Source organism: Hypanus sabinus, chromosome 18, assembly GCF_030144855.1.
Source record: "Hypanus sabinus isolate sHypSab1 chromosome 18, sHypSab1.hap1, whole genome shotgun sequence".
Taxonomy (NCBI): Eukaryota; Metazoa; Chordata; class Chondrichthyes; order Myliobatiformes; family Dasyatidae; genus Hypanus; species Hypanus sabinus.
The window spans coordinates 7,739,343-7,764,873 of NC_082723.1; the positions used below are offsets into that span (position 1 = coordinate 7,739,343).

The 25,531-nt window shown below is 42.3% G+C and overlaps 1 protein-coding gene across 2 annotated transcripts in view; it reads right to left on the reverse strand.

Moving 5' to 3' along the window:
* Positions 1–10,545: 10,545 nt before the first annotated feature.
* Positions 10,546–25,531, reverse strand: part of LOC132407293 (zinc finger protein 850-like) — a 28,721-nt gene continuing 13,735 nt past the window's right edge. For both annotated transcript variants that reach the window (XM_059993590.1, XM_059993591.1), the window contains exon 3: positions 10,546–15,327. In XM_059993590.1, the coding sequence (XP_059849573.1) occupies positions 12,737–14,866 (2,130 nt within the window). In that variant the 5' untranslated portion in view covers positions 14,867–15,327 and the 3' untranslated portion in view covers positions 10,546–12,736. The remainder of the gene's footprint in view (positions 15,328–25,531) is intronic.

Here is a 25,531-nt window from a genome sequence, read left to right on the forward strand (position 1 = left end):
TTGGTTAAAAATTACTTTTTTCCCTTCATGACGATGGTGCTTAAGCCAACAATGAAAGCCCTCCATTGCCCAATTCCATCTCCAACTGGCCCAATTTCATTCTAATATCTTATGGTCTTATAGATAGGGATTCACAACCCTTTTTTATGGCATGTACCCCTCTCATTAAGGCCTTAGGAGCAGAATTAAGCAGTTCAGCTCATCGAGTCAGCTCTACCATTCAATCATGGCTGATCATTTTACCCCTCCTCTGCTCCACTTCCCGGCCTTCTCCCGTAAATTCTGATGCCATGGCCAATATAGAATCTCTCAAGCTCCACCTTAAGTACATCCAATGACCTGGCCTTCTCCTCTGCCTGAGGAGGGGTCTGTGGATCACAGGTTGGGTGTTCCTGTCCAAGGGCTTTACCAGCATGAAGTGACCTCAGGGTGCATGGATCATGGGGAGGGGAGTGTGAACTTTTGACTGAGAATGGAACAATCGATCAAAAGTGAAGGAGGCTAAGTACCAGACTGAACAAAGAGAAACAACGTGGATGTTAAACACCGATGCATAATCAGACAAGAAGTAAATTCCAGTTAGCATGTGAGCATTCGTAATCCTGCTCAATATCTGGTGCAGGACAACGATCAGCAGATCCCCAGCTTCCAATGCAACCAGTTAGCGAGTGAGAACTCCGGAGAGAATTCAAAATACAGATATGCAAGTGACTTCGGGTCCTTCTGCAGGATACCCTAATGTTTACCCTCCAAGGTTGAATCGGTGGTGAAGTAGGCGAATGCAACGTTGGCATTCATTTCTAGCGGTATAGAATACAAGAGCAATAATGTGATTGTGAGGCTCTATAAAGGCTCATGAGACCACACTTGGAGTATTGTGTGCACGTTTGGGCTCCTTATTTCAGAAAAGATAGACTGCCATTGGAGAGTGTTCACAAAAGATCCAGGAGAATGATTCAGGAATGACAGGGCTACCTTATGAGGAACGTCTGACCTCTCTTGGGCTGTATTCCGTGGAGTTCAGGAGAATGAGGGGGGATCTCATAGAAACTTTCTGAATGTTAAAAGGCCTGAACAGATTAGGTATGGCAAAGTTATTTCCCATGGTAGAGGAGTATAGGACAAGAGGGCACGACTTCAGGATTGAATGACGTCGATTTAGAAAAGAGATGGGAAAACATTACTGCAGTCCAAGCATGGTAAATCTGTGGAATTTGTTGACAGGTCAATGGGTATATTTAAGGAAGAGATAGATATTTTCTTGATTAGCCAGGTCATCAACGGGCAGGGGAGCAGGTAAATGAGTAGGGATGACCGTAAGAACTACATCAGCCCATGATTGAATGGCGGGACAGACTTGCTGGGCCGAATGGCCTGCATCTGCTTCTTTACCGTATAGTTCTATGCTCATACGCAATCAGCGCAAGATTAAATTCCTCACGAGGTCGTTACGAGGCCATAAAATCTTAGTGGTTACACATCCGGTAACGTGTTCCTTTAATTTCATGAGGCACAATGCACAAGAACAGAGATACGTTATTACAAATGTACTTGGCCCGTTTTAGCTCTGACTGAAGAGCTAGTCACAGTTTTCGACAAAGCACAATCGGAAGGAAGACCCCCTGCACAAATGTGCTGAAGACTCTCACCAGTATGATCCTGGGATGGAAAGTTTCACAACAGGAACATACAGATACCCGGGATAAGAGCTTATTCCTGGTTTTCATCAGCAGTGAATAACTCAGATAAAGATCACTGATGATTAGGCAATTTCATAAATGGTGAGGGAAAGGTGGTCAATGGGGCATCAAATACAAACACCAAAGAAAGTAAATTCCATTCAATATCAGAATTAGAATCCGGTTTATTAACACTGGCATCTGTCATGAAATTTGTTAACTTAGCAGCAACAGTTCAATGCAAAGCATAATATAGGAAAAGTAAAGAAAACAATAAGTAAGTAAATCATTAATGATATATCGGTATTCAACAGATAAAAAGTGCAAAAACAGAAATTATATGTATTAAAAAAGTGAACACAAGTGAATCTGCAGATGCTGAAAATAAATAAAAACGCAAAATGCTGGCCGGCAGCATCAATGGGAGGAGGTAGTGACCATGTTTTGGGCCGAAACCCTTCATCAGGAGTGGAGTAACACGTCGTCACTACCTCCTCCCATAGATGCTGTCTGGCCTGCTGAGTTCTGCCAGCATTTTGTGCTTTTATTAAAAAAGTGAGGTGGTTTCATGGGTTTAATGCCCTTTTAGGAATCGGATGACGGGGGTTAGATGAGTTCGTAATAGTGACCCATTGAAACTGGCGGGAGGAAAGGATTTTGGGAATGCCTAGGGTGGAGCACCGCTGGAGGAGTGTGAGACGGATGTCATAGAAGGAGAAACAGGGGCGGAGCGTGAAGCGGTTACAGATATAGTCAGACATGATTTTTGTTTTTGAGGAATAGAGAGCATGGCGGTAAGGGTGGTATTTCTCTCTGCGTGTCGGATGTGGGAATCTTCCAGTCTCACAGATGGCCACATCTACGCCAGGTGCACCGAGAGTCTGTTAGGGATCTGGAGCTGCGGCTCGATGAACTACAGCTTATTAGGGAGAGTGAATAGGAGATAGAGAGGAGCTATTTGTCACCCTGAGTCTGCAAGAGTTAGATAATTGGGTGACCGTTAGGGGAGCGAGGGAAAGTGCTCAGATAGCAGAGAGCACCCCTGTGGCCATCCCCCTCAGTAATCGTTATCTTGTTTTGCATGCGGCTGGAGGAAGTGACCCGACAGAGGATGATCACAGCGATCTGGCACTGAGCGTGGTCCTGTGGTGCAGAAAGGAAGGAGGAATATGAGGAACGCAGCATTCAAAGGGGATTTCATAGTGAGGGAACAGACAGGGGATTCTGTCAACCTGATAGAGGCAGCCGCATACTGTGTTACCACCCAGGTGCTGGGTACGGGTTGTCTTGGATCAGGTGCAGGGTATTCTGAAGGGAGAGGGTGAACAGCCCGAAGTCTTAGTACACGTTGGTACCAATGGCATAGGTAGAAATAGGGAGGAGGTCCTGACATGGAATTGGGTAGGAAGTTGGAAAGCAGGATCTGCAGCATAGTATCCTCGAGATTGCTGCCTGCGCCGCGTGCTAACGATTCGAGAATGGCACAATCAGGCATGTTAATGAGTAGCTGATACTGGTGTACGGGGCAAGGTTGCGGGTTCCTGGATCATTGGCACATGTTCTGCGGGAGGTACAACCTGTACGAAAAGGACGGATTACACCTGAATCCAAAGAGGTCCAATAACATCGCGGGCACACTTAATTGAGCTGTAAGGGGTGGGGGGGGGGGGGTGGGTCGAATGGGAACCGGAGTGATAGGCGTTAGGAAGGGGAAAACAGGAATAAGTCACAGATAGCGTGCAACAGAGATGATAGAAATGAAAGGCAGGAGATGAGGCATAATCACAGCCAGTGGGGTGAGTTACAGGGCAATAGAGACATGGTGCAGTTAATTCAGAAAGCAACAAATGCTGGAATGAAAGTGTTGCAGTAGAATACACGCAACATAAGAAATAAAACGGACGATCTTTAAATTCAGCTACTAATTGGCAAGTATGAGGATGTGGCCATCTCTGAAACTTGGCTGAAGGATGGCTGCCATTGAGAGCTGAACGCCCAAGGATATATCGTGCATCGGAAAGATGCAAGGGGTGGGGGAGAGCTGGTGTTGCCCTGTATATAACAAGTGATATTAAATCATTAGAAAGAGATGACACAGGGATTGGAAGGTGCAGGGTCTCTATGGGTTGAGATAAGAAATGACAAAGGTAAAAGAACCCGAATGGCAATTGTATACGGGCCTCTAAACAACACCCCGGATTTGGATTACAAATTACACCAGGAGAGAGAAAAGGTGTGTCAGAAGGGCAATGTCATGATAATCGTTGGGGATTTTAACATGAAATTCGATTGGGAAAGCCAGGCCAGTACTGGACCTCAAGAGAGAAAAACTGAAGAATGTGTAAGAGAATGTCTAAGAGAACAGCTTGTTGTTGAACCTTATACGGGGTCGGCTGTGCTGGATTGGGTTTTGTGTAACGATCAGAGGTGATAAAAGAGATTCAGGTTAAGGAACCCTTAGGGAAGAGTGATCACAATATGATCGAGTTCACTTTGAAATTTGAGAAGGAGAAACTAAATGTCAATGTGTCGGTAGTTCAGTGGAAAAAAGGAAATTTTAATGGCATGAGAGGGAAACGGACTAAAGTTGACTGGAAACAGACACTAGCAGGAAGGACAGCAGAGCAGCAATGACTGGAGTTTCTGCAAAAAAATTAGAGAATTGTGAGACAAGTATATTTCAAATAAGAAGACATGTTCGAATGGAAGATGGACTCTACCGTTACTGACAAGTAAATTCACAGATAAAATAAAAGTAAAAAGGAGAGCATACAAGGAAGCCAAATCTAGTGGAAGTTAGATGATTGCGAAGACTAATAGAAAATGACGCTGGAGATAATGTAATGAGAGACGCAGAGATGGCAGAAGAACCGAATGTGAATTTTGCTTCAGTCTTCACAGTGGAACACACCTGCAGTATACCAGACATTCAAGAGTATCAGGGAAATATGTGCAGTGAAAATTACGACTGTTAAGGTGCTCAGGGAGCAGAGTGGTCTGACAATGAACAAATCCATTTTCAGTATGGAGTAAAACGGGGGAAGATGCCAAAATAAGAAAATTGGGAGGAGCTGTAAAGAGCACAAGCTAGAAGGTAGTAGATGAAACTGGATGTGTGGGATAGTGGGCAAAATGTAGCCTGGGTGATAATGGGAACAAGCAAAGAGCTGGAGAAGAATGAATCTGATAGGAGAGAGTGGATCATTGGAGAAAGGGAAGTAGAAGTGAACCGAACTGAGGTGATTGGCAGGTGAAGAGAAGAGTCTAAGGCCAGAGTGGTGAAATGAAAAAGAGGGAAAAGGGAGGGGGAAAATACCAGAAAGCCGAGATATCTGTGTTCTTGTCATAAAAGTGGAGGCTCCATAGACAGAATATATTTGCAGTTTACTCCTCCAACCTGAGGCTGCACATGTGGCAGCAAAGGAGACAATGTGCGACATTTCAGCCCAGGAATGGGGACTGGAATTGAACTGTTTGGCCACTAGAAAATGTTGCTTTTTGTTGTTGGAACTGAGATGCTCGACTAAACGTTAATTAATCTGCAGAAGGCACGTCTGTATGAAACGTCGACAGTTTATTCATCCCCACAGAATTTCCCTTATACGTTGAGTTCTTTCAGCATTTTGTATATGTTGTGATTATTGTTGTTAACGGTTTTCGTGCGTCCATTATCTTCGTAAGTCTGGACGCGATATCAGGTTAAGGCTCTTCAATATATTACAGAAGCATACAAACAACATATTTTTTAAATATTTCTATTGAAAGATCGATAACTGAGACAATTTCCCAGAGCGGATCTATAATCGAGACAAAGTCTATGGAGTCTGGGAATGGACAAGATCAACAATAAGAATCATGAAACCGAGAGTTGAGACTGAGAGACTTTCACGGCAGCATTCACTGAATTCTCGATTCATCATTTCTTCGTCTTTGAGATTTTGCAATTTCCTGTGAAGCTCTCCATACCTCATCATATTTGGGATTTTACCTGAATGAAATCATGCTTATTTTTACCCCAGCTGTTGGAAAACAAGTCAGCCTTGTGTACAATCGAATACTCATCGTGCTAGAGTGAATACAAATGAAGGACCGTGGAGATTTATCAGCTCAGGAGTTTCTTCAGCGAGACTGCGGGCAGCTCGAATACAGGGTGAATCACACACGGAATGCCTGAAATTATCTACAGTCTGAAAAAGATATATTACTTGATCGTTGCTGTTATTGGTGTCCCTGGTAGGAACAGACGCGAACTAATATTTGCAGTTCAATGTGCGCGGTCTTTGGACCCGTTCAGTTACCGACAGCGTTGTGATGCCGGTGTATTAGTGATTGTGGTGCAGTCATTGTGACAGAACTCTTGTGTTCGGTCAGAAGGTTCCTTGCAGTTTAATCAGGAGACAAGGCTGTAAAGAAAAACAAACATTAACTGAAATAGATGTAGAGTGGAAGATCGGGGAGATGGATATATTTTGTGGACATGACAGGCAGCTTTGATTTATCAAGGTAATACCGCTATCAAAGTAAACTCCAATTCTCCAGCGCGCTCGGCACCATCCATTGCCACGGCGTGTTTTTTTTTTCCGCACCAATACTTCAAGATGCTTTAATTTAAAATTGAAAGTAATTGTGCTGTGTTTGAAAAAAATGCGGAGAGCGAAACCCTGGCGAGAATCACTTATGTGTTCAATCTCGGAACATCGGGAGTTTTGAAAATTCAAATGGTGTCGCTGTGCGTTGTAGTTTACAAGGGTTTGTTTCCACGCCTTATTATCGGTGAAGAGGGGTTTCACCAACCAGAGGTGTCTGTTAGGTGCCTGACCGGGTAAAGTACATGCAATACTCTGGTCTGGAAAAATAAACATCGAACCATTTGGAATATTGCTTCTGTAATTTGGAGCAGGTCAGGAAGAAACTGGGAACTTCCTGATCTGATCCGTTGTCGTAGTTTGAAGGAACCGCATCCAAGTGTTGTTGCAGAATTTAAAAGCAGCGAGCCCAGCTGGGCCGGCGAGGGTAGGTGGCAAACGGGAGTCGAAAAGGAGAACAGAGGAAGTAAATGTGCCACAAACTTTGAACATTGTAAACGGACAACCTCAGAGGCAGCGGGGCGTAGCGACATGCCATGAGCGCCAGGATATCAAGGAAGTGCAGAGGTATCCAAACGTTACACATCGGTCGTAAAGCTCCCTTGGCGATCAGTTGACAGGGCCTCATTCCCGAATCCTGCTCCTCTTGCAGTACCGAGTATGTAACCTTTCTCCCTGCTTGCGCACCATTGCTGAGTCTGCGAAGCACGATTTAAACCTTTTAAACCTCCAGTAATGAGCGCCCGCCAGGTTTGATTGTTCTCTCTTTACAGCGTATCTCTGTCCCACAGAGCATGAGACAGTAATTCATTGATTCCTTCTGCTTTCCCACCCCCGCCCCCCAAATGAATTTAGTGGCGATTGTGATCCTGTCCCGTGGAACGTGCGGCCTCTCCACCTGCACCACTCGCTACCTGGTGGCCATAGCAACGACGGATCTACTGACCATTGTCTTTGTGGTGTTATTGTGGCCGCTCAGTTATTATTACTTCCCTGGGACTTTCCTGGACATCACCCACGTATACAGTGTGATTGCTGCCCTGACAGAGACAGACACAGACTCCTCTGTCTGGTCCACTGTCAGCTTTACCTTTGATCGGTTTGTCGTCGTCTGTTGCCAGAGGTGAAGAGTAAAGTATTGCACCGGGAAAACTGCGCCTGTGGTTCTGATAACAACCAGTGTTCTGGTCTGTTTGAATCATGTGCCCTACTTCTTTATCGCAATCTGTGAAAGTGATTGACAATATACCCAGAGACTGCTTTCCAAAGACGGGATACTATACGGATCCCGGGGGGAGGGGGGGGGATATGACTGTCTTACTACTGTTCTAACGTCATTACTCCAGTTCGTGTTAATACTACTGCTCAACAACCTGACGGTCAGACACATTTTGGTGACTAGTCGCGTCCAAAAGGGTTGAAAGGTCAGAGCAAGGTGGAGAACCAGCTGGACACTGCAGAATGGATGGTCACCGAAGAACATGGCAGCGGGGAGAATAAAACTGGTTTAGAGCCTGAGAGAGGCACAACACACATTCACACCTTCTGCCCACGACGTCCACATCCTATCTCATCCTACCTTTTCTGTTTATTTGCCCAGCATATTGCGGCCCAGTCACCGTCACAACCCTGTCGGTAATGATAAAGCTGGAGAGCATCCAAGGGTGTTCAAAACCTAATCAGCAAAATTGTATCTCATTTGTTACTTCAGTCTTTTGCGTCAGGATGAAATGAAAAAGAATGTCACCAGTCTAAGGAGCTTACAGTAAATCTCGCACTTGTCCTTGGTATCAGATAAAGCTGTTATGGAGAAATGATTAACACTACAGAACTCCTGGATTTGGTTCATAATTGTGCAAATTTCCATGGAACACACAAATTCCTACTCCAGGGAGAAATGTCACCTTCCTTCCTGATTTTGATGAATGATGCTTGCCACTTGATGGCGACTGTGTGAGCAATCAAATGGCATATTCTGCTTTAGAGCCTGAGAAAGGCACAACACTTCGTCTTGAATTTGTTACTCTTTCAAAGTGTATGTTTGTTATTTTTGTGTCAACCGCCTGGTCCTCTATTGACACAAGGAACCACTCAGCTTCTGAGAAGAGATCTCCAGTTTTGAGCCTGTCCTCAGACGCTTCACGTTGACACCTCGACTGCTCAGATGGTGGATCTCACCCGTTATGCTCATCCGTTTGTTAACTCAATCCTCTTTAGCAGTTTCCCAACCTACTTTAGCCCCAGTGCCGCGAGTCGAGAACAGTCCAGTACCCCCGTCGCTAATTCATGCATCAGCAAAAACGTCTGCTCGGGTGGTAAGGTCGGACGAGATCGCCAAGTGTCAGACGCGTTATGATGACGAATGCTCAAGGCCTGCAGTGTGATGCTTCTTCCTGTGCCCCAGTGCCACAACCTTTTTTGGAAGTGCCTGCTCTACTAATGGTCGGTCAGATCTGATGCCTTAAGTTAGAGGCAGCTTATCGCCCCACCAAGATTCTTTAATGTCCCCCTGGCGAGTGTTATTTGCTCCTAAAGCCATCTTAGGACATGTAACCACCCCAGAGGGTATAACTGTTCTATTGTGATCATTTCTTCATCTTTCTGGTCAGAGCTTGCATTTCAGTTCAGACTAGTACATGCTCGCAGCGTGTTGAATCCTGTTTTCATTGATGAAAATACATCCTTAGAAGAGTTACAGTGAGTGGGACAGAGGGAATGGGACTCCCTCAACACTGTGAGCATGTGCAGCTCCCTCAACATCTTGCTCACTCCTCTCCATAGTGCACTCACTTTATCTTCCCCTCCCTGTCTCCCTACCCTTCACCCTCCTCTCAATTCTCAGCACACCTTCCTCTCTGCTTCTCTCCTCTGTCTTCTCACTCTCCACTCTTATCCTAATACATCCTCTCCCACTTCCTCACTTGCCTCTCCTACTCCGGTCATCCCAACTTCCGCTCACTCTCACCTCACTTCTCCCCTTTCTGTCTACAAACCACACCCCCACCCCGACACTGAATCTCAGCCCGTGCTCACTCCAGGATGGCAACCCGTCCCTTTCAATGTGCGACAGTGACATCGACAAGCTAAGTAGCCTTGGTGACATCAGAACATACTGGCGTTTGGAGTTGGATGAAGCAGAGGAGGGAGAGAAAGTGACAGAGAGATAGAAGAAGAGGGATTAAGAGAGAAGGGGAAGTGGGAGAGGGAGAGATAGAGAAAGAGGGGGCGGGAGGGATGGAGGGAGGAGAGAACAGGCTGAGTGGTGGTTGTGAAAAAGAGGGAGAGAGAATTGAGAGACTGTAGGAGTGTTAGTGAGACAAACTGAGGAGAGCTGGCAGGGAAGTGTTGGAGGCGAGAAACAGAGAGGATAGAGACAGTGGCAACAACCAGTGAGGGGAGAGAATGGCGGGAAGAGTGAGATGGATGTGGGTAAAAAAATAAACGAGAAGCGAACGAGGGGGCAGAAAGAGGCACGGGAGAGAATAACGGAGGAGAGAGATTGGAGGGAATATGGGAGGGAAGAGAGATGGGGAGTTAAGCTGGTAAGCTGGGATAGAAACTAGGGATTGAGACGGGGGAGATATACGAGGGAAAGGGACATGTTGATCAGTGAGAGAGAAACTGACAGGGATCGAAAGGGGACTCTCATTTTAAATGGAGACATATGGAAATTTCTAAATCTTCCATGTGAATTCCTTTAAGATCAGTGAAGTGTCTATCTAGCTGAGTGTAGGCAGCTGACTGGGTACATTTGAGGTGGAGATAGAGGGGGATGGGCACAGAAGCATAGATCAGTCATGGCCATGTTGAATAGACATAATATCATAAGACTTCCTCCTCATCTTTCTTATGAATTGATTTCCCTATAGTCTGAGGGTGTACCCCTGGTCCTGGGCTACGCATTATGGGAAACATCCTCTCTATCTTGGCTTTACAGTATTCAGGAAACCCGCCCATAATTCTAAACTCCAGCGGGAACAGCACAGGGACATCACATACTTTGAGCTGTAGTCTTGTTAAACAGCTTCAGCTGCAGCACCTTGTTCAGAACCATCTGAAAATCCAAACGAACAACACCCATCACCTTTCTTATTTCACCAAAGAATTTCAAGAGATTTGTCTGGGAAGATTTCTCCTGAGGAAAACCATGCCGTTTTGGCCATACAGGGGAGGATTTAAAAGGACTGTCATGGAACAGAATCACTGGCAGGGTCCTGCTGGCCAGAGTTGACTCTCTACTGTACACTAGGTGTGTTATAAATTCACTTAAGTACCAGAGACAGAGTTTAAAATAAACTGTTTTATTTGTTGCGGATCCAGAATATTAAACTCCAGTCATATTAAAGGTGAATGTTCAGCAGAAGAAACGCCTCCCATGCCCAGTGACCAGGGTGCAGAACTGGGTGTGGTGAGCAGCAGCAATAATTGCAGAGTTCAGCACCGACAGTCACTCTCGAAATTGCATTCAGCAACAGTGATGGACAAATATCCAGTATGCAGTTCATTGAAACTTTCTCCCGTGTGAACCCGGCAGTGTGTCACATGTGCAACATGCGATATTAGAGATAGTATTTATAATTATCTGGATAGACAAGATCTGATTAGGAGTAGCCAGCATGGATTTGTGCGTGGAAGGTCATGTTTGACAAACCTTATTGAATTTTTTAAAGAAGTTACGTGGAATGTTGACGAGGGTAAGGCAGTGGATGTAGTCTATATGGACTTCAGCAAGGCCTTTGACAAAGTTCCACATGGAAGGTTAGTTAAGAAGGTTCAGTCGTTAGGTATTAATGCTAGAGTAATAAAATGGATTCAACAGTGGCTAGATGGGAGATGCCAGAGTAGTGGTGGATAATTGTTTATTGGGATGGAGGCCGGTGACTAGCGGTGCCTCAGGGATCTGTTTTGGGTCCAATGTTGTTTGTAATATACATAAATGATCTGGATGATGGGGTGGTAAATTGGATTAGTAAGTATGCCGATGATACCAAGGTAGGAGGTGTTGTGGATAATGAAGTGGGTTTTCAAAGCTTACAGGGAGATTTATGCCAGTTAGAAGAATAGGCTGAACGTTGTCAGATGGAGTTTAATGCTGAGAAGTGTGAGGTTCTATATTTTGGCAGGAATAATCCAAATAGAACATACAGGGTAAATGGGAGGGCATTGAGGAATGCAGTGGAACAGAGAGATCTAGGAATAACAGTACAAAGTTCCCTGAAGGTGGAGTCTCATGTAGATAGGGTGTTGAAGAAGGCTTTTGGAACACCGACCTTTATAAATCAGAGCATTGAGTACAGAAGTTGGGATGTAATGTTAAAATTGTACAAACCATTGGTAAGACCAAATTTGGAATATTGTGTACAGTTCTGGTCACCGAATTATAGGAAAGATCAATAAATTAGGGAGAGTGCAGAGATGATTTACTAGTATGTTACCTGGGTTTCAGCAGTCAAGTTACAGAGAAAGGTTGAACAAGTTAGGTCTCTATTCATTGGAGCGTAGAAGGTTGAGGGGGGAATTTGATCGAGGTATTTAAAATTTTGAGAGAGATAGATAGAGTTGATGTGAATAGGCTGTTTCCATTGAGAGTAGGGGAGATGCAAACGAGAGGACATGAATTGAGAGTTAGGCGGCAAAAGTTTAAGGGTAACACGAGGGAGAATTTCTTTACTCAGAGAGTGATAGCTGTGTGGAATGAGCTTCCGGTAGAAGTAGTAGAGGACAGTTCAGTTGTGACATTTAAGGTTAAATTGGATAGGTATATGGACAGGAAAGGAGTGGAGCGTTATGGGCTGAGTGCGGGTAGGTGGGACAAGGTGAGATTAAGAGTTTGGCACGGACTAGGAGGGCTGAGATGGCCTGTTTCCGTGCTGTGGTTGTTATATGGTTATATGCTGCAAGGTGTCACTGCTCATGTAATGGCCTCTCAGTAATGTTTCACTGCTGAGGTAATGGTTTCTCTGTAGCAGCAATGTTTAGGCTAAGACTAGAGATAACAGGGTTTTGGAGTGCGGGGCTATCCAATGAGAGAAACGTTCTTTCTTGTGAGTCTAGAAGAGAGAATTTGTGGTATTTTGCTAGGGAGAGATGAGAAGGCACGAATGGAGAGAGTGGGCCATTTTACTTTGTTTGTTTTACTAATCCTATAGTCAAAGTAAGAATCAGAAAGCTCAATCGTTTAATCGCATATTGTGTACTTTTTGTAATTTCGGGGAACTGATTTGTAACAGGGGACACATCAGACAGCATCCACCCAAACGAGATTTCTCACATTTGGCCGGGCTGGGGGGGCTATTACCCCTACATTAAGCTGCCAGACGAAGCGAGAGTTACATAAGCCTAGATGACGAAGTGAATCGCTCCCCACAATCACAGCAGGCGAACGGCCTCTCCAGTTTGAAGTCAATGATGCACATTTGGTTGATTTGGCTGAGAGAATCTCTTCCCAAAGTCTGAGCAGGTGATCGACCTCTAACCACAGTGAACTCGCTGGTGTCTCTGTAGTTGAGATGACCAAATGAATCCCTTTCCACAGTCCGAGCAGGTGAACGGCTGCTCCCTGGTGTGTACTCGCTGATGTACCTTCAGTTGAGATGAGCTAGTGAATCCCTTTCCACAGGCTGAGCAGGTGAATGGCCTCTCCCCAGTGTGAACTCTCTGATGTACCTTCAGTTGGGATGAGCAAGGGAATCCCTTCCCACAGTCTGAGCAGCTGAATGGCCTCTCCCCAGTGTGAACTCGCTGATGTACCTTCAGTATAGATGAGCGAGTGAATCCCTTCCCACAGTCTGAGCAGGTGAATGGCCTCTCGCCAGTGTGAACTCGCTGATGTACACTCAGTTGGTATGAGCAAGGGAATCTCTTCCCACAGTCTGAGCAGGTGAACGGCCTCTCGCCGGTGTGAACTCGCTGATGTACCCTCAGTTGGGATGAGGAAGGGAACCCCTTCCCACAGTCTGAGCAGATGAATGGCCTCTCACCAGTGTGAACTCGCTGGTGTACCTTCAGTTCAGATGACTGAGTGAAACCCTTCCCACAGTCTGAGCAGGTGAATGGCCTCTCCCCAGTGTGAACTCGCTGGTGTACCTTCAGTTCAGATGACTGAGTGAATCGCTTCCCACAGTCTGAGCAGGTGAAAGGCCTCTCCCCAGTGTGAACTCGCTGATGTACCCTCAGTTGGGATGAGCAAGGGAATCCCTTCCCACAGTCTGAGCAGATGAACGGCCTCTCTCCAGTGTGAACTCGCTGATGTACCTTTAGTTGGGATGAGCAAGGGAATCCCTTCCCACAGTCCGAGCAGGTGAACGGCTGCTCCCTTGTGTGAACTCGTTGGTGAGCCATCAGTTGAGATGACCGAATGAATCCCTTCCCACAGTCTGAACAGGTAAATGGCCTCTCGCCAGTGTGAACTTGCTTATGTGTCTTCAGGTTAGATGAGCAAATGAATCCCTTCCCACAGTCCGAGCAGGTGAAAGGTCTCTCCCCAGTATGAACTCGCTGGTGTTTCGTTAGGGAGGATGACTGAGTGAATCCTGTCCCACAGTCTGAGCAGGTGAACGGCCTCTCTCCAGTGTGAACTCTCTGATGTACCTTCAGTTGAGATGACCGACTGAATCTCTTCCCACAGTCTGAGCAGGAAAATGGCCTGACCCCAGTGTGAACAAGCTGGTGTACCATCAGGTCAGATGACCGAGTGAATCCCTTTCCACAGTCTGAGCAGGTGAATGGCCTCTCTCCAGTGTGAACTCGCTGATGTACCTTCAGGTTAGATGAGGAAGTGAATCCTCTCCCACAGTCTGAGCAGGTGAACGGCCTCTCCCCAGTGTGAACTCGCTGATGCACCATCAGTTGCAATGAGCCAGGGAATCCCTTCCCACAGTCTGAGCAGGTGAAAGGCCTCTCACCGGTATGAACTCGCTGATGTACCCTCAGTTGAGACGACCGAGTGAATCCCTTCCCACAGTCTGAGCAGGTGAAAGGCCTCTCCCCAGTGTGAACTCGCTGATGTACCATCAGTTCAGATGACTGAGTGAAACCCTTCCCACAGTCTGAGCAGGTGAATGGCCTCTCCCCAGTGTGAACTCGCTGGTGTGCCATTAGGTCAGATGAGCAAGTGAATCCCCTCCCACAGTCTGAGCAGGTGAACGGCCTCTCTCCAGTGTGAACTCGCTGATGTATTTTCAGTTTAGATGAGCTAGTGAATCCCATCCCACAGTCTGAGCAGGTGAACGGCCGCTCACCAGTGTGAACTCGCTGATGTACCTTCAGTTGGGATGAGCAAGTGAATCCCTTCCCACAGTCTGAGCAGGTGAACGGCCTCTCCCCAGTGTGAACTCGCTGGTGTACCTTCAGATGGGATGACTGAGTGAATCCCGTCCCACAGTCTGAGCAGGTGAATGGCCTCTCCCCAGTGTGAACTCTCTGATGTACCTTCAGCTGGGATGACCGAGTGAATCCCTTCCCACAGTCCGAGCAGGTGAACGGCCTCTCCCCAGTGTGAACTCTCTGATGTACCTTCAGATGGGATGACTGAGTGAATCCCTTCCCACAGTCCGAGCAGGTGAACGGCCTCTCCCCCGTGTGAACTCGCAGATGAGCCATTAGGTCAGATGGGCAAGTGAATCCCCTCCCACAATCCGAGCAGATGAATGGCCACTCCCCGGTGTGAACTCACTGGTGAGCCATTATGTCAGATGGCTGAGTGGATTTTTCCCCACAAATTCAGCAGATGACCAGCCTCTGCCCAGTGTGAACTGACTGGTGTGTCCACAGGTGGGAAATCCGACTGCATCCCTTCTCACACACAGAACAGGTGAATGGCCTTGTCCAGTATGAACTTGCTGATGTACCTTTAGTTGAGATGACCAGGTGAATGGGTTCCCCCATGTAAAATGACGGTCGTGCCAGTCGGTCAGATGATCGAGTGAATCCCTCCCCACAGTCTGAACAGGAAGGAAGATGAAGTGAATCCCTTGCTCCACTTCGTAAATATCTGGTCAGAGACAGCAAAACTGACGTGATCTATTGCGATTCCCGTAGACAAATTCCTCATCATTTTCAACCTGTAAAAAGATTTATAAAATCCATCAATGGATGTAGGACAACATTTCAGATATCACTTGACTTGTCAAGGTGTGATATTGCTTCACACTGTTACAGTGAAGATCAACCCAAGTTGGAGAGAGAAGTCATCTTCTAACTGGGCACAATGCTAGTATCTTGAATGACCATCAAACTCTCTGATGCTCCTCCTGTCTCTATGAGAATGGGGCATTTCTGCCATCCCCAATCTGTGACCTGGCTCTGTTTGACTCTCTCCATTGGTATTATTCCCTGTTCCCACTGAGCTGCATGGGTGCCTGGCCCCACAGTAACTGAAACACTCTCACGCAAATAGCCAGTACTGCATTCCATGCACCCCACTCTCTGTGTAAAAAAACTAACACCTGACATCCCCTCGGTATTTATTTCCAAGCACCTGAAAACTATGCCCCATGTGTTAGCCACTTTAGACCTGGGGGAGAAAGCCTCTGGGTATCCACACAATCAATGCCCCTCATCATCTTTTCACCTAAAATATGCTCTAAACATAAACAACCAAATCATGCATTGCTTTGAGGTTTTGTTAGAAGTATACAAAATTAAGGTACAGATAGGGTAAATGCAAGCAGCATTTTCCACTGAGGTTGGGTGGGATGATAACCAGAGGTCATGGGTAAGTGGCAAAGGTGAAAATTTAACAAGATCGTGTGGAAAAGCTCTTCACTGAAATAGGAGTGAGGGTGTGGAATGAGATGTCAGCATGAGTGATGAATATGAGCTCAGTTTCACCATTTTAAAGAAGTTTGGATGGGACCCTGGATGGCAGGGTTATGGAGGGCGATGGTACCGGTGCAGGTAGTTGCATTAGACAGCTTAAATGTTTTTTCAGCATTGACTAGATGGGCCAAATAGCCTGTTTCCCTACTGAGCTTCTCCATGTTTCTCTGTCAGAGAAGCTGGCCAAACTTGTTTGGAAGGGAAAAGGTAGGAGTGACAACAGAGCAGCAAAGGCTGGTGTTTCTTGGAGCAATTCGGGAGCTGAGTGATCGATACATCCCAAAGAACTGAAAGCATTGGAAATGCAGGAGGACACAACTGTGGCTGAAATGAGAAGCCAAAGCCAACATAAAAGCCAAAGAGAGGGCAAACAAAAGAGCAAAATCTATTGGGAAGCTTTTGGAAACCAACAGAAGATGAGTAAAAAAAAGTCAGATGAGATCAGAGTGTGGAATCATGATATTGTACACCCTCAAAATTTCACTTCTGAAGGCTTCCCACTTATCAAGTACTCCTTTGCCAAAAAACAGCCTGTCCCAAACCACACTTGCCAGATTCTTTCTGATAACATCAAAATTGACCTTTCTCCAATTTAGAATCTCAACCAGATCTCTCTTTTTGCATATTTACTTTGAATCTCATGGCATTATGATCCCTAATTACTATCAACAGCCCTGGATTATTTCCCAACAGCTGATTGCACACTTCTACATCAGGAATACTACGTACTGATTAACGGCACATTTGACAAACTCTACCCCATCTAGTCCTTTTACAGTACGAGAGTCACAGACAATTTCTGGGAAGTTAAAAGCACTTACTGAATAACCTTTGTTTCTTGTCATGGTCTGTGATCTCTCTGGAAATTTGTTCCTCTAACTCCCTCAGACTGTTGGGTGCAACCAAGTCCGAATAATGGCTAGAATATCATAATTCCCTGTCCTCAGCTTATCTGGCTTTCCTGCAATGCTTCTTTCATTGTGATAAATGCAGCTCAGCACATTCATACCATGCTTGACCATTTGATTGCTGACTCTTATCTGAGGTCTGAACAACATCTGACTGGTGTCAAGAAAACAACCTTTCCCTGATTGTCACAAAAACAAAGGAGCTGATTGTGGATTACAGGAGGAATGGAGTAAGGCTAGCCTCTATTGACATCAATGCATCTGGGGTCGAGAGGGTGAACAGCTTTAAGATCCTGAGCACAAACATCAACAAGGTTCTCACATGGTCTGAACACACCGGCTGTATTGTGAAAAGAGCACAGGAGCCCCTTTTAAACCTCAGATGGTTGAAGAAGTTTGTTTTGGGCCCCAAATCCTAAGAGCATTCTAGAGGGAGACAACTGAGAGCATCCTGACTGGCTGCATCACTGCCTGGGATGTGAACTCTACTTCCCTCAATCTCAGAACTCTGCAGAGAGTGGAGTAGCCAGTCCCGCGCAGCTGTAGATGTGAACCTCCCATGATTCAGGGCATTTACAGAGACAGGTGTTTAAAAGGGGCCCAAAGGATATTGGGGACCCCATTCACCACAACCACAAACTGTTCCAGCTGCTACCATCCAGGAAACAGTACCACAGCAAAAGGATTAATAGGCTTCGGGACATCATCTTCTCCCAGGCCATCAGACTGATTAATTCATGCTGATAGAATTGTATTTTTGCTTTATTGACTGTCTTCTGTACAAACTATTTATTAGAAATTACTATAACTTACACATTGCACATTTAAACGGAGACGTAACATAAAGATTTCTACTCCTCATGCATATGAAGGACTCCGAACTGTTCCAGAATTCATCCATTTCAAGTTCCAACTCCTTAAACTGCAGGGTTAGAAACTGCAGTTGGATGTATATCTTGTAGGTGAGGGCACCAGGGACACTGGAGGTCTCCCCACCTTCCCACCAATGTCCCCTCTATTTTGTAATGACCAGTGGGCACATAAATCATGCACTGTACATTTTTTTCTAAGTGACAACATGTGCAGAGTATATTTTATATAAAGGTATTCATTTTATCAGCTAGCAAATCACTGTCGATAACAACTTTGATCTCCTCTGGGTTTCACACAAACTATATAGCAGGCCTGTAACGGGTAATGAAGGATTTTCTCACCAAAGCTCTTGCATATTGTCCATAAGTGGTTTGTTTGCTAAATTACGCTTTAAAAAGTCAGATTTCCATATATCACTCTACTTCTTCCCACTTGTAAATTCTCCAGCAACTTTTGCATCACCACAATACACACAGGGAACACCAGTTTCTATAATGGACATAAATATTTCCCGTGAACCCTCCTGAGGAATTAAGGATATATAATAAAAAAAAACATTTTGAATCTATGTAATCTCCGGCTAAAAGAATATTTGGGACTGAATAGGAATTTTTGAACTGAAGTAAACTCTGTATTCAGTGGTTTGCTAAGACAGGGTCATTACCAGTTCTCTGTGGCTTGCAGAGAGACACACTGAGAGCTGATAACATTATGCGCTGTACCCTTGTTTGAGTGAAGGGAGGAGGACTCGCTGATAAGGACCGGAATGAACATCTATCTGGAATTAAGTCAGGGCCTTGCAAAGGGAATAACTGATAAGGACTGGACAGTACATCCATCTGTAATTAAAACCTTCATTTTGCAAACTCTCTTATCGACATAATTTAGTTTTACACCAACAGACTTGGTAGGCATACCAGCTCAAATAACATCTTGCAATAGTAATGTCTGGGGCTTACTTTGTATAAATGTCTGGGTTCATGTATAAATACACGGCTGTAACCTGACTAAGTCAGTCCACTTGTCAGACGGTGGCAGTGCTTATGTGCCTTCCCTTTGACAAATGCGTCTCAGACTCCTGCAGGAGAATGCGCAATAAACCGTGGTGACGACAAGAACCAGGTCTCCCAAGTTTTATTCAGATTCAACTTTAACATTTGGCGTCACAAACAGGATCCCAATATTGGGAGTGCCAAGCAGATGGGCCGAGTAAGCGGCTGGACCACTCTGGGGACTGCAGAGACTGACCAGGCACCCGATAGGTATTTTACATTTTGTCACTCTCAGTTAGTTCCTTTCAAGGTATGGTCCCTCGTCCAAGGCTGATCGCATACCTTGATGGGATCGGGAAAGAAACTGTTGGGAGAATCTCTTGGTAGGTAAAATTTTACTAAGTGGGCAGGAGGCGGTTCCAGGTAAATTTCACTAAGTGGACAGGAGGCAGGAGGTGCCAGCCGGGTAAATATATCTGATTGTTAATTGAGCGGGAGGCTTTGTGCTGGGTATACTATTTGGTGCACATGGGTCAATTGCAGTCGATTGATATGAGTGGGCCAGAAGCAGCCCTACACATCGTGCAAGAGTTTTCTTTTTCTTTCTTTTTCAATCTTTGTATTGAGTTTCATATATATATAAAAAAAACATAACATAATAATGAATAGGTTATGAATACAATAGACTTGAAATTGCATTAATAGGATATAAAAAAGGTACATTAATCAATCAAGTCTATATAATTATATATGAAAAAAAAACAAAACTAATCATCAAAAGGAAAAAAAAAATTGAAAATACATAAAAAAGAATATATATTGAAAAAAAAAACACTAAACTAAACTAACATGGACAATAATAACAGTTTATATGATAGTGTCAAAAAACTCCGGAACTCCATACCTGAACAAGAATAAGCAGAAAGAAGGTCTGGAAAAGGACAAATTAATTCATATGAAAATGTCGAATGAATGGTCCCCGAGTTTCTTCAAATTTAATTGATGAGTCAAAAATAGTGCTTCTAATTTTCTCCAAGCTCAGATAAGAAATAGTTTGAGAAAACCACTGAGACGTGGTAGGAGGATTTACTTCTTTCCAGTTTTGTAATATAGACCTTCTGGCCATTAATGTTACAAAAGCAATCATTCGTCTGATTGAAGGGGAAAACTGATTACCATCCTCATTTGGTATACCAAAAATTGCAGTAATAAAATGAGGTTGTAAATCGATATTCCAAATTGAGGAAATGGTAACAAATTTGTCCTTCCAATAGTTATGTAAAGTGGGACATGACCAAAACATGTGGGTCAATGAAGCCACTTCTGAATGACATCTGTCACATTGAGGGTTAATATGAGAATAGAATCGAGCAAGCTTATCTTTAGACATATAAGCTCTATGTACAATTTTAAATTGTATTAAAGCATGTTTAGCACATATAGAAGAGGAATTAACCATTTGTAAAAATTTTTCCCATCTATCTGTTGATATATTGTATCGCAGTTCTTTTTCCCATTCTTGTTTAATTCTATCTGATATTTCTGGTTGTATCTTCATAATCATATTATAAATAAAAGCTACTAATCCCTTCTGACAAGGATTTAAGGTAAAAAACAAATCTGAGAAATCCATTGAGGTTGAATTGGGAAAAGATGGTAGAACTTTATGTAAGAAATTTCTGATTTGTACATATCTGAAAAAATTAGATTTAGGTAATTTAAATTTGTTGGAAAGTTGGTCAAAAGACATGAAAGTACCTTCAAAAAAAAGATCACGAAAACATTTTATACCTTTCCTTTTCCATATGCTAAAAGCTTGATCTGTCAATGAAGGTTTAAAAAAAAATTAAGTAAAATAGGGCTATCAAGAACAAAGTTTTTCAGAGTAAAAAACTTACGAAATTGAAACCAAATTCGTAGTGTATGTTTGATAAGAGAATTAGATATCTGTTTATTGAATTTAACTAAATCAGCAGGAAGAAAAGAACCAAGAACGGAAAATAGAGAATATCCCTTTACCTCATTGCATTCCAAATTTACCCACTGTGGACACAATGGTGAGTCCAAATCTAATTTCCAATACGTTAGGTTACGAATATTATTTGCCCAATAGTAAAATCTAAAGTTAGGTAAAGCTAAACCACTATCTTTTTTAGATTTTTGTAATTGCCTTTTACTTAACCTGGGGTTTTTATTTTGCCACACAAATGAGGAAATTTTTGAATCAATGTTGTCAAAAAAAGATTTAGGAATAAAAGTTGGTAAGGCTTGAAATAAATATAAAAATTTTGGTAAAATCATCATTTTAATAGCATTAATCCGACCAACTAATGATAGGAATAAGGGATACCATCTTGAAGTAAGTTGTTGAATTTGATGAAGCATAGGTAAAAAATTCAGTCTAAATAAATCTTTATATTTCTTGGTAATTTTTATACCTAAATAGATAAAGTTATCAGTAACAACGTTAAATGGTATCCTGTCATTCAATAAAGTTTGCGCGTTTAAGGGGAATAATTCACTCTTATCTAAGTTTAATTTATAACCAGAAAAACTACCAAATTGAGCCAACAAGGATAAAATAGCGGGAATAGACCTGTCAGGATAGTATCTTTTCTAATCTTGTGGCTAAAATTTTTGTAAGAATCTTAGAATCTACATTTAATAATGAGATAGGGCGATAAGATGCACATAAAGTAGGATCTTTATCTTTTTTAAGAATTAGAGAGATAGTAGCTTCATAAAAAGATTGAGGTAATTTCTTAGCAAACGCATCATTAAAGATTTCACATAACCAAGGGGAAAGCAAAGAAGAAAAAGTTTTTAAAAATTCTACAATATAACCATCAGGGCCAGGAGCTTTCCCTGTATTCATTGATGAGATAGCCTCTCTTATTTCGGCCATAGAGATAGGAGCATCAAGCAAGCTACGATCTTCATCTATCAGTTTAGGAATATTCAAATTGTTAAAAAATTATCCATCATGGACAGGTCACCATCAAATTCTGATTGATATAAAGATTTATCAAAATCTTGAAAAGTGTTATTGATTTCTTTATGATCAGTAGTTAAATTACCGTCTTGTTTACGAATTTTAATAATTTGTCACTTAGTCGAAATAGCTTTTAATTGATTAGCTAACAGTTTACCGTTCGATCACTATGAATATAAAATTGAGCCCTAGTCTTGATTAATTGATTCTCAATTGAAGAAGATAATAATAAGCTATGTTCCATTTGAAGCTCAACTCTCTTCTTATAAAGTTCTTTGGTAGGAGTAAGGGAATATATCTTATCAATTTCTTTAATTTTATCCACCATTAAAGCTATATCTAAATATCTTTGTTTTCTTTTACCAACGGAATATGAGATAATTTGTCCACGGATAAAAGCCTTGAAGGAGTCCCAAAGTATTCCTCTGTCAATCTCTTCGGTATAGTTTGTTGAAAAAAATAAGTAAATTTGTTGTTTTATGAAGGTAATAGATTCTGGATCTTGAAGCAAAGTAGCGTTGAGTCTCCAAGATCTAGTATTAATGGAAGAGTCCGAGATCTTGATAGATAACTTCAAAGGTGCATGATCCGAAATGGCAATAGAATCATATTTACAATCAGTAACATCTGTTAATAAACGATGATCAATAAGGAAATAATCAATTCTAGAATAACTATGATATACATGTGAAAAAAATGAAAATTCTTTATCTTTAGGGTTCAAAAACCGCCATATTTCAGTAATTCCCGGATCGACCATAAAAGAATTAATAAGTAAGGCTGATCTATTTGGAAGAGTTCGAATAGGTTTAGATATATCCATCGAAGGATTCAAACAACAATTAAAATCTCCACCCATTATCAACATATATTCATTTAGATTAGGAAGGGAAGTAAATAAACGTTTAAAAATTCAGGGCAGTCAAAGTTTGGATCATAAATATTAACTAGAACCACTTTTCGATTAAAAAGTGAACCAGTTATACACAAAAATCTGCCCTGTGGATCAGAAATAATTTCATGATGTGTAAACGAAATTGAGGGGTCTATAAAAATAGACACACCCCTAATTTTGGCGGTACAATTCGATTGAAATTGTTGACCCTTCCAGAACCTAAAAAAAACGTTGATTATCCTCCCTCCTAATATGGGTCTCCTGTACAAAAATAATATTAGCGTTCAATCTATGGAATACTTTAAATATTTTTTTACGTTCAATCGGATGATTTAAACTATTAGTATTCCAAGAGATAAAGTTAATAGATTTATCCATCATGCCAACATTAGCTGTGTGTATCATAAAAGGTTAAAAAGACACATAACCCATAATTCAGGAAGAAGGAAAATTGATTCAGGAGCAACCGGAGAACATGACACCTCAACAATATTAATAATTTAAAGTTGGCCCATAAACTAAAAGCAAAAAAATAAAAAGCAAAGGCGTGAAAAAAGATCCCTACCCCCTCCCCCCACCCTTCGAAAGAAAGCCAAGTGGCAGGCGCATAATCTAACACTAACATTACCCCCATTTCAAGATGGCAGCTCCATAAAAAGATTTTAAAAAAACAATGTAACACCCAGATTTAAATATAGGGTTGCAAAAAGAAAATATATATCAGTCAGGATGAAAAAACTAATATAATAAAACAAACAATCATTAATAAAAAAAAGTATAAACATTAAAGTTTGAAAGTGTAATATACCTTTAAAAAAAAAATTCCATGTTCAAATACAAGAAAGATGACGTTTCAAAAGCAAAGACTTATGGGAAGAAGAAACGACATTTTGAAAAAAGCCATATTACAAAATATAAATGTAAGTTCAGCAAAAAAATTTAATAAAAAAGTTATCAAAATAGGATTAAAAGAAAAATTTAATAGACACTACAATATATAAAAAAAAGACTAAAAAATTCAAAACATTCATCCCATTTCTAAGTACAGGCAGACAAATAAACGCTTACAGAAAGCAAAGTCTTATGGGAAGAAGAAACGACATCTTGAAAAAAAAGTAAATCATTATTACAAAATATAAACGTGTATATCCGAAACAGAAAAAAGAATAAAAAAAAAGATATTATAAAAATTAAAAGAGCATCTATAAACAATGATGATAGTAAAAAAAAAGAACCAGACCCGTAGATCAGTATAAGAAGTTGTAACCCAGCTTCATAGGTTAAAACTTAAAATGACATGGCATCCTCTCTCCGAAAAATCATCAATATAACACATAATTCAAGTTGCACTAGAAGATCGATATTCTTCAACAAATTTCTTCGCTTCTTCCAGAGTGTTGAAAAATTGCTGACTGTTGTCGTTCACCGTAATTCTAAGCTTCGCTGGATACATTAAAGCTTGTTTAATTCCAATCGAGTGAATCTCTGCCATCACTGGTTTAAAAGCGATTCTCGCTCTCATTACTTCGTATGAATAATCTTCAACAATTCGAAATGTGTTGGTGTTGTAAGAGATCATACCTTTTTTACGAGCTAATCGAATTAAAAGCTCTTTCTCCCGAGGATAATGAAGGCGAACAATCACCGCTCGTGGTTTACCAGACACAGCCGAAAATCTCGCAACTCTGTGAGCGCGGTCGATAACAGGTTTAGTATGCAAACCTTCATCACCGAAAATTTCCCACAATAATTTAGAGAAAAATTCAGTTAAATCACCGGACTCAACTTTTTCGGGAAATCCGATGATACGCAAATTCTGTCTGCGAGATCGGTTTTCGAGATCAGTAATTTTAAACTTATACTGATCCATAGTTTTAGCAGTCGACTCTATCTTCTTCTCCAGCGCTTCAATTGTACGTACTTTTTCACAAATTGATTTTTCAAGAGTCGTGATCTTATCTTCATGCCGCTGAATATCAGATGCCTGCGATTGAAGCTTAGTTTCAAGCGATCTATCAACTTCTTCAAGTTCAGATATTTTCATGGTAAGCTTATTTTCCAAACTTGTCAGTCTACTTCCCAATTTACCTTCTAATCTGCCTTCCAAACCCGCAAGTTTAGCATCCAGAAGATTAGAAATTATGTCGACGGGAAAAGGATCCTTAGACAATTTCTTGCTTGTAGCCATTTTAAGTTTGACAAGATTAGATCAAATATTGTTTTAGGAAAAAAAAAGTTAATCAGAAGTAGCAACTCATATGAATAAGTTCAAAAAGATTTGATTAAAGGGTGATTATAGTTGAAAAAATGAAGAGCGCCTAAAAGGCAGATGTTTACGTCGCCATCTTGAAACTCCACCCCAAGAGTTTTCCAGACAAGGAAAAAGATTTGCGCATGTTGAGTGCAGCGCTGAGTAAGAAATTGGGGAACAAAATGTCTCCACTGGGCAGGAACCAGGGATATTACCTCATGAGAACAAGCAGTAAATTTGATATGGAAAAAAAACTGTGGAAAGAAGTGGAAATTGTTGAAAAGGGAATGGAAGGAAAGGCAGATGCAAAGTGGAACAGTACATTATTAGCAAGCTGGAGGAATAATGCGTGTGACAAAGGGAGTGAGGTATGTACTGCAGGAAGAACACCAAAGGTTGGGAGTGATATGCCTGCAGCCCCTTCCTTTGTGAGAATCGCAAGATCACTGTTGGGTTGGGTCAGGGGGCCCAGGATATGAGAGAGAGAGACGTGTGGAATGTCTCATTCCCCCGGCGATGTAAAGCTACGGGACATG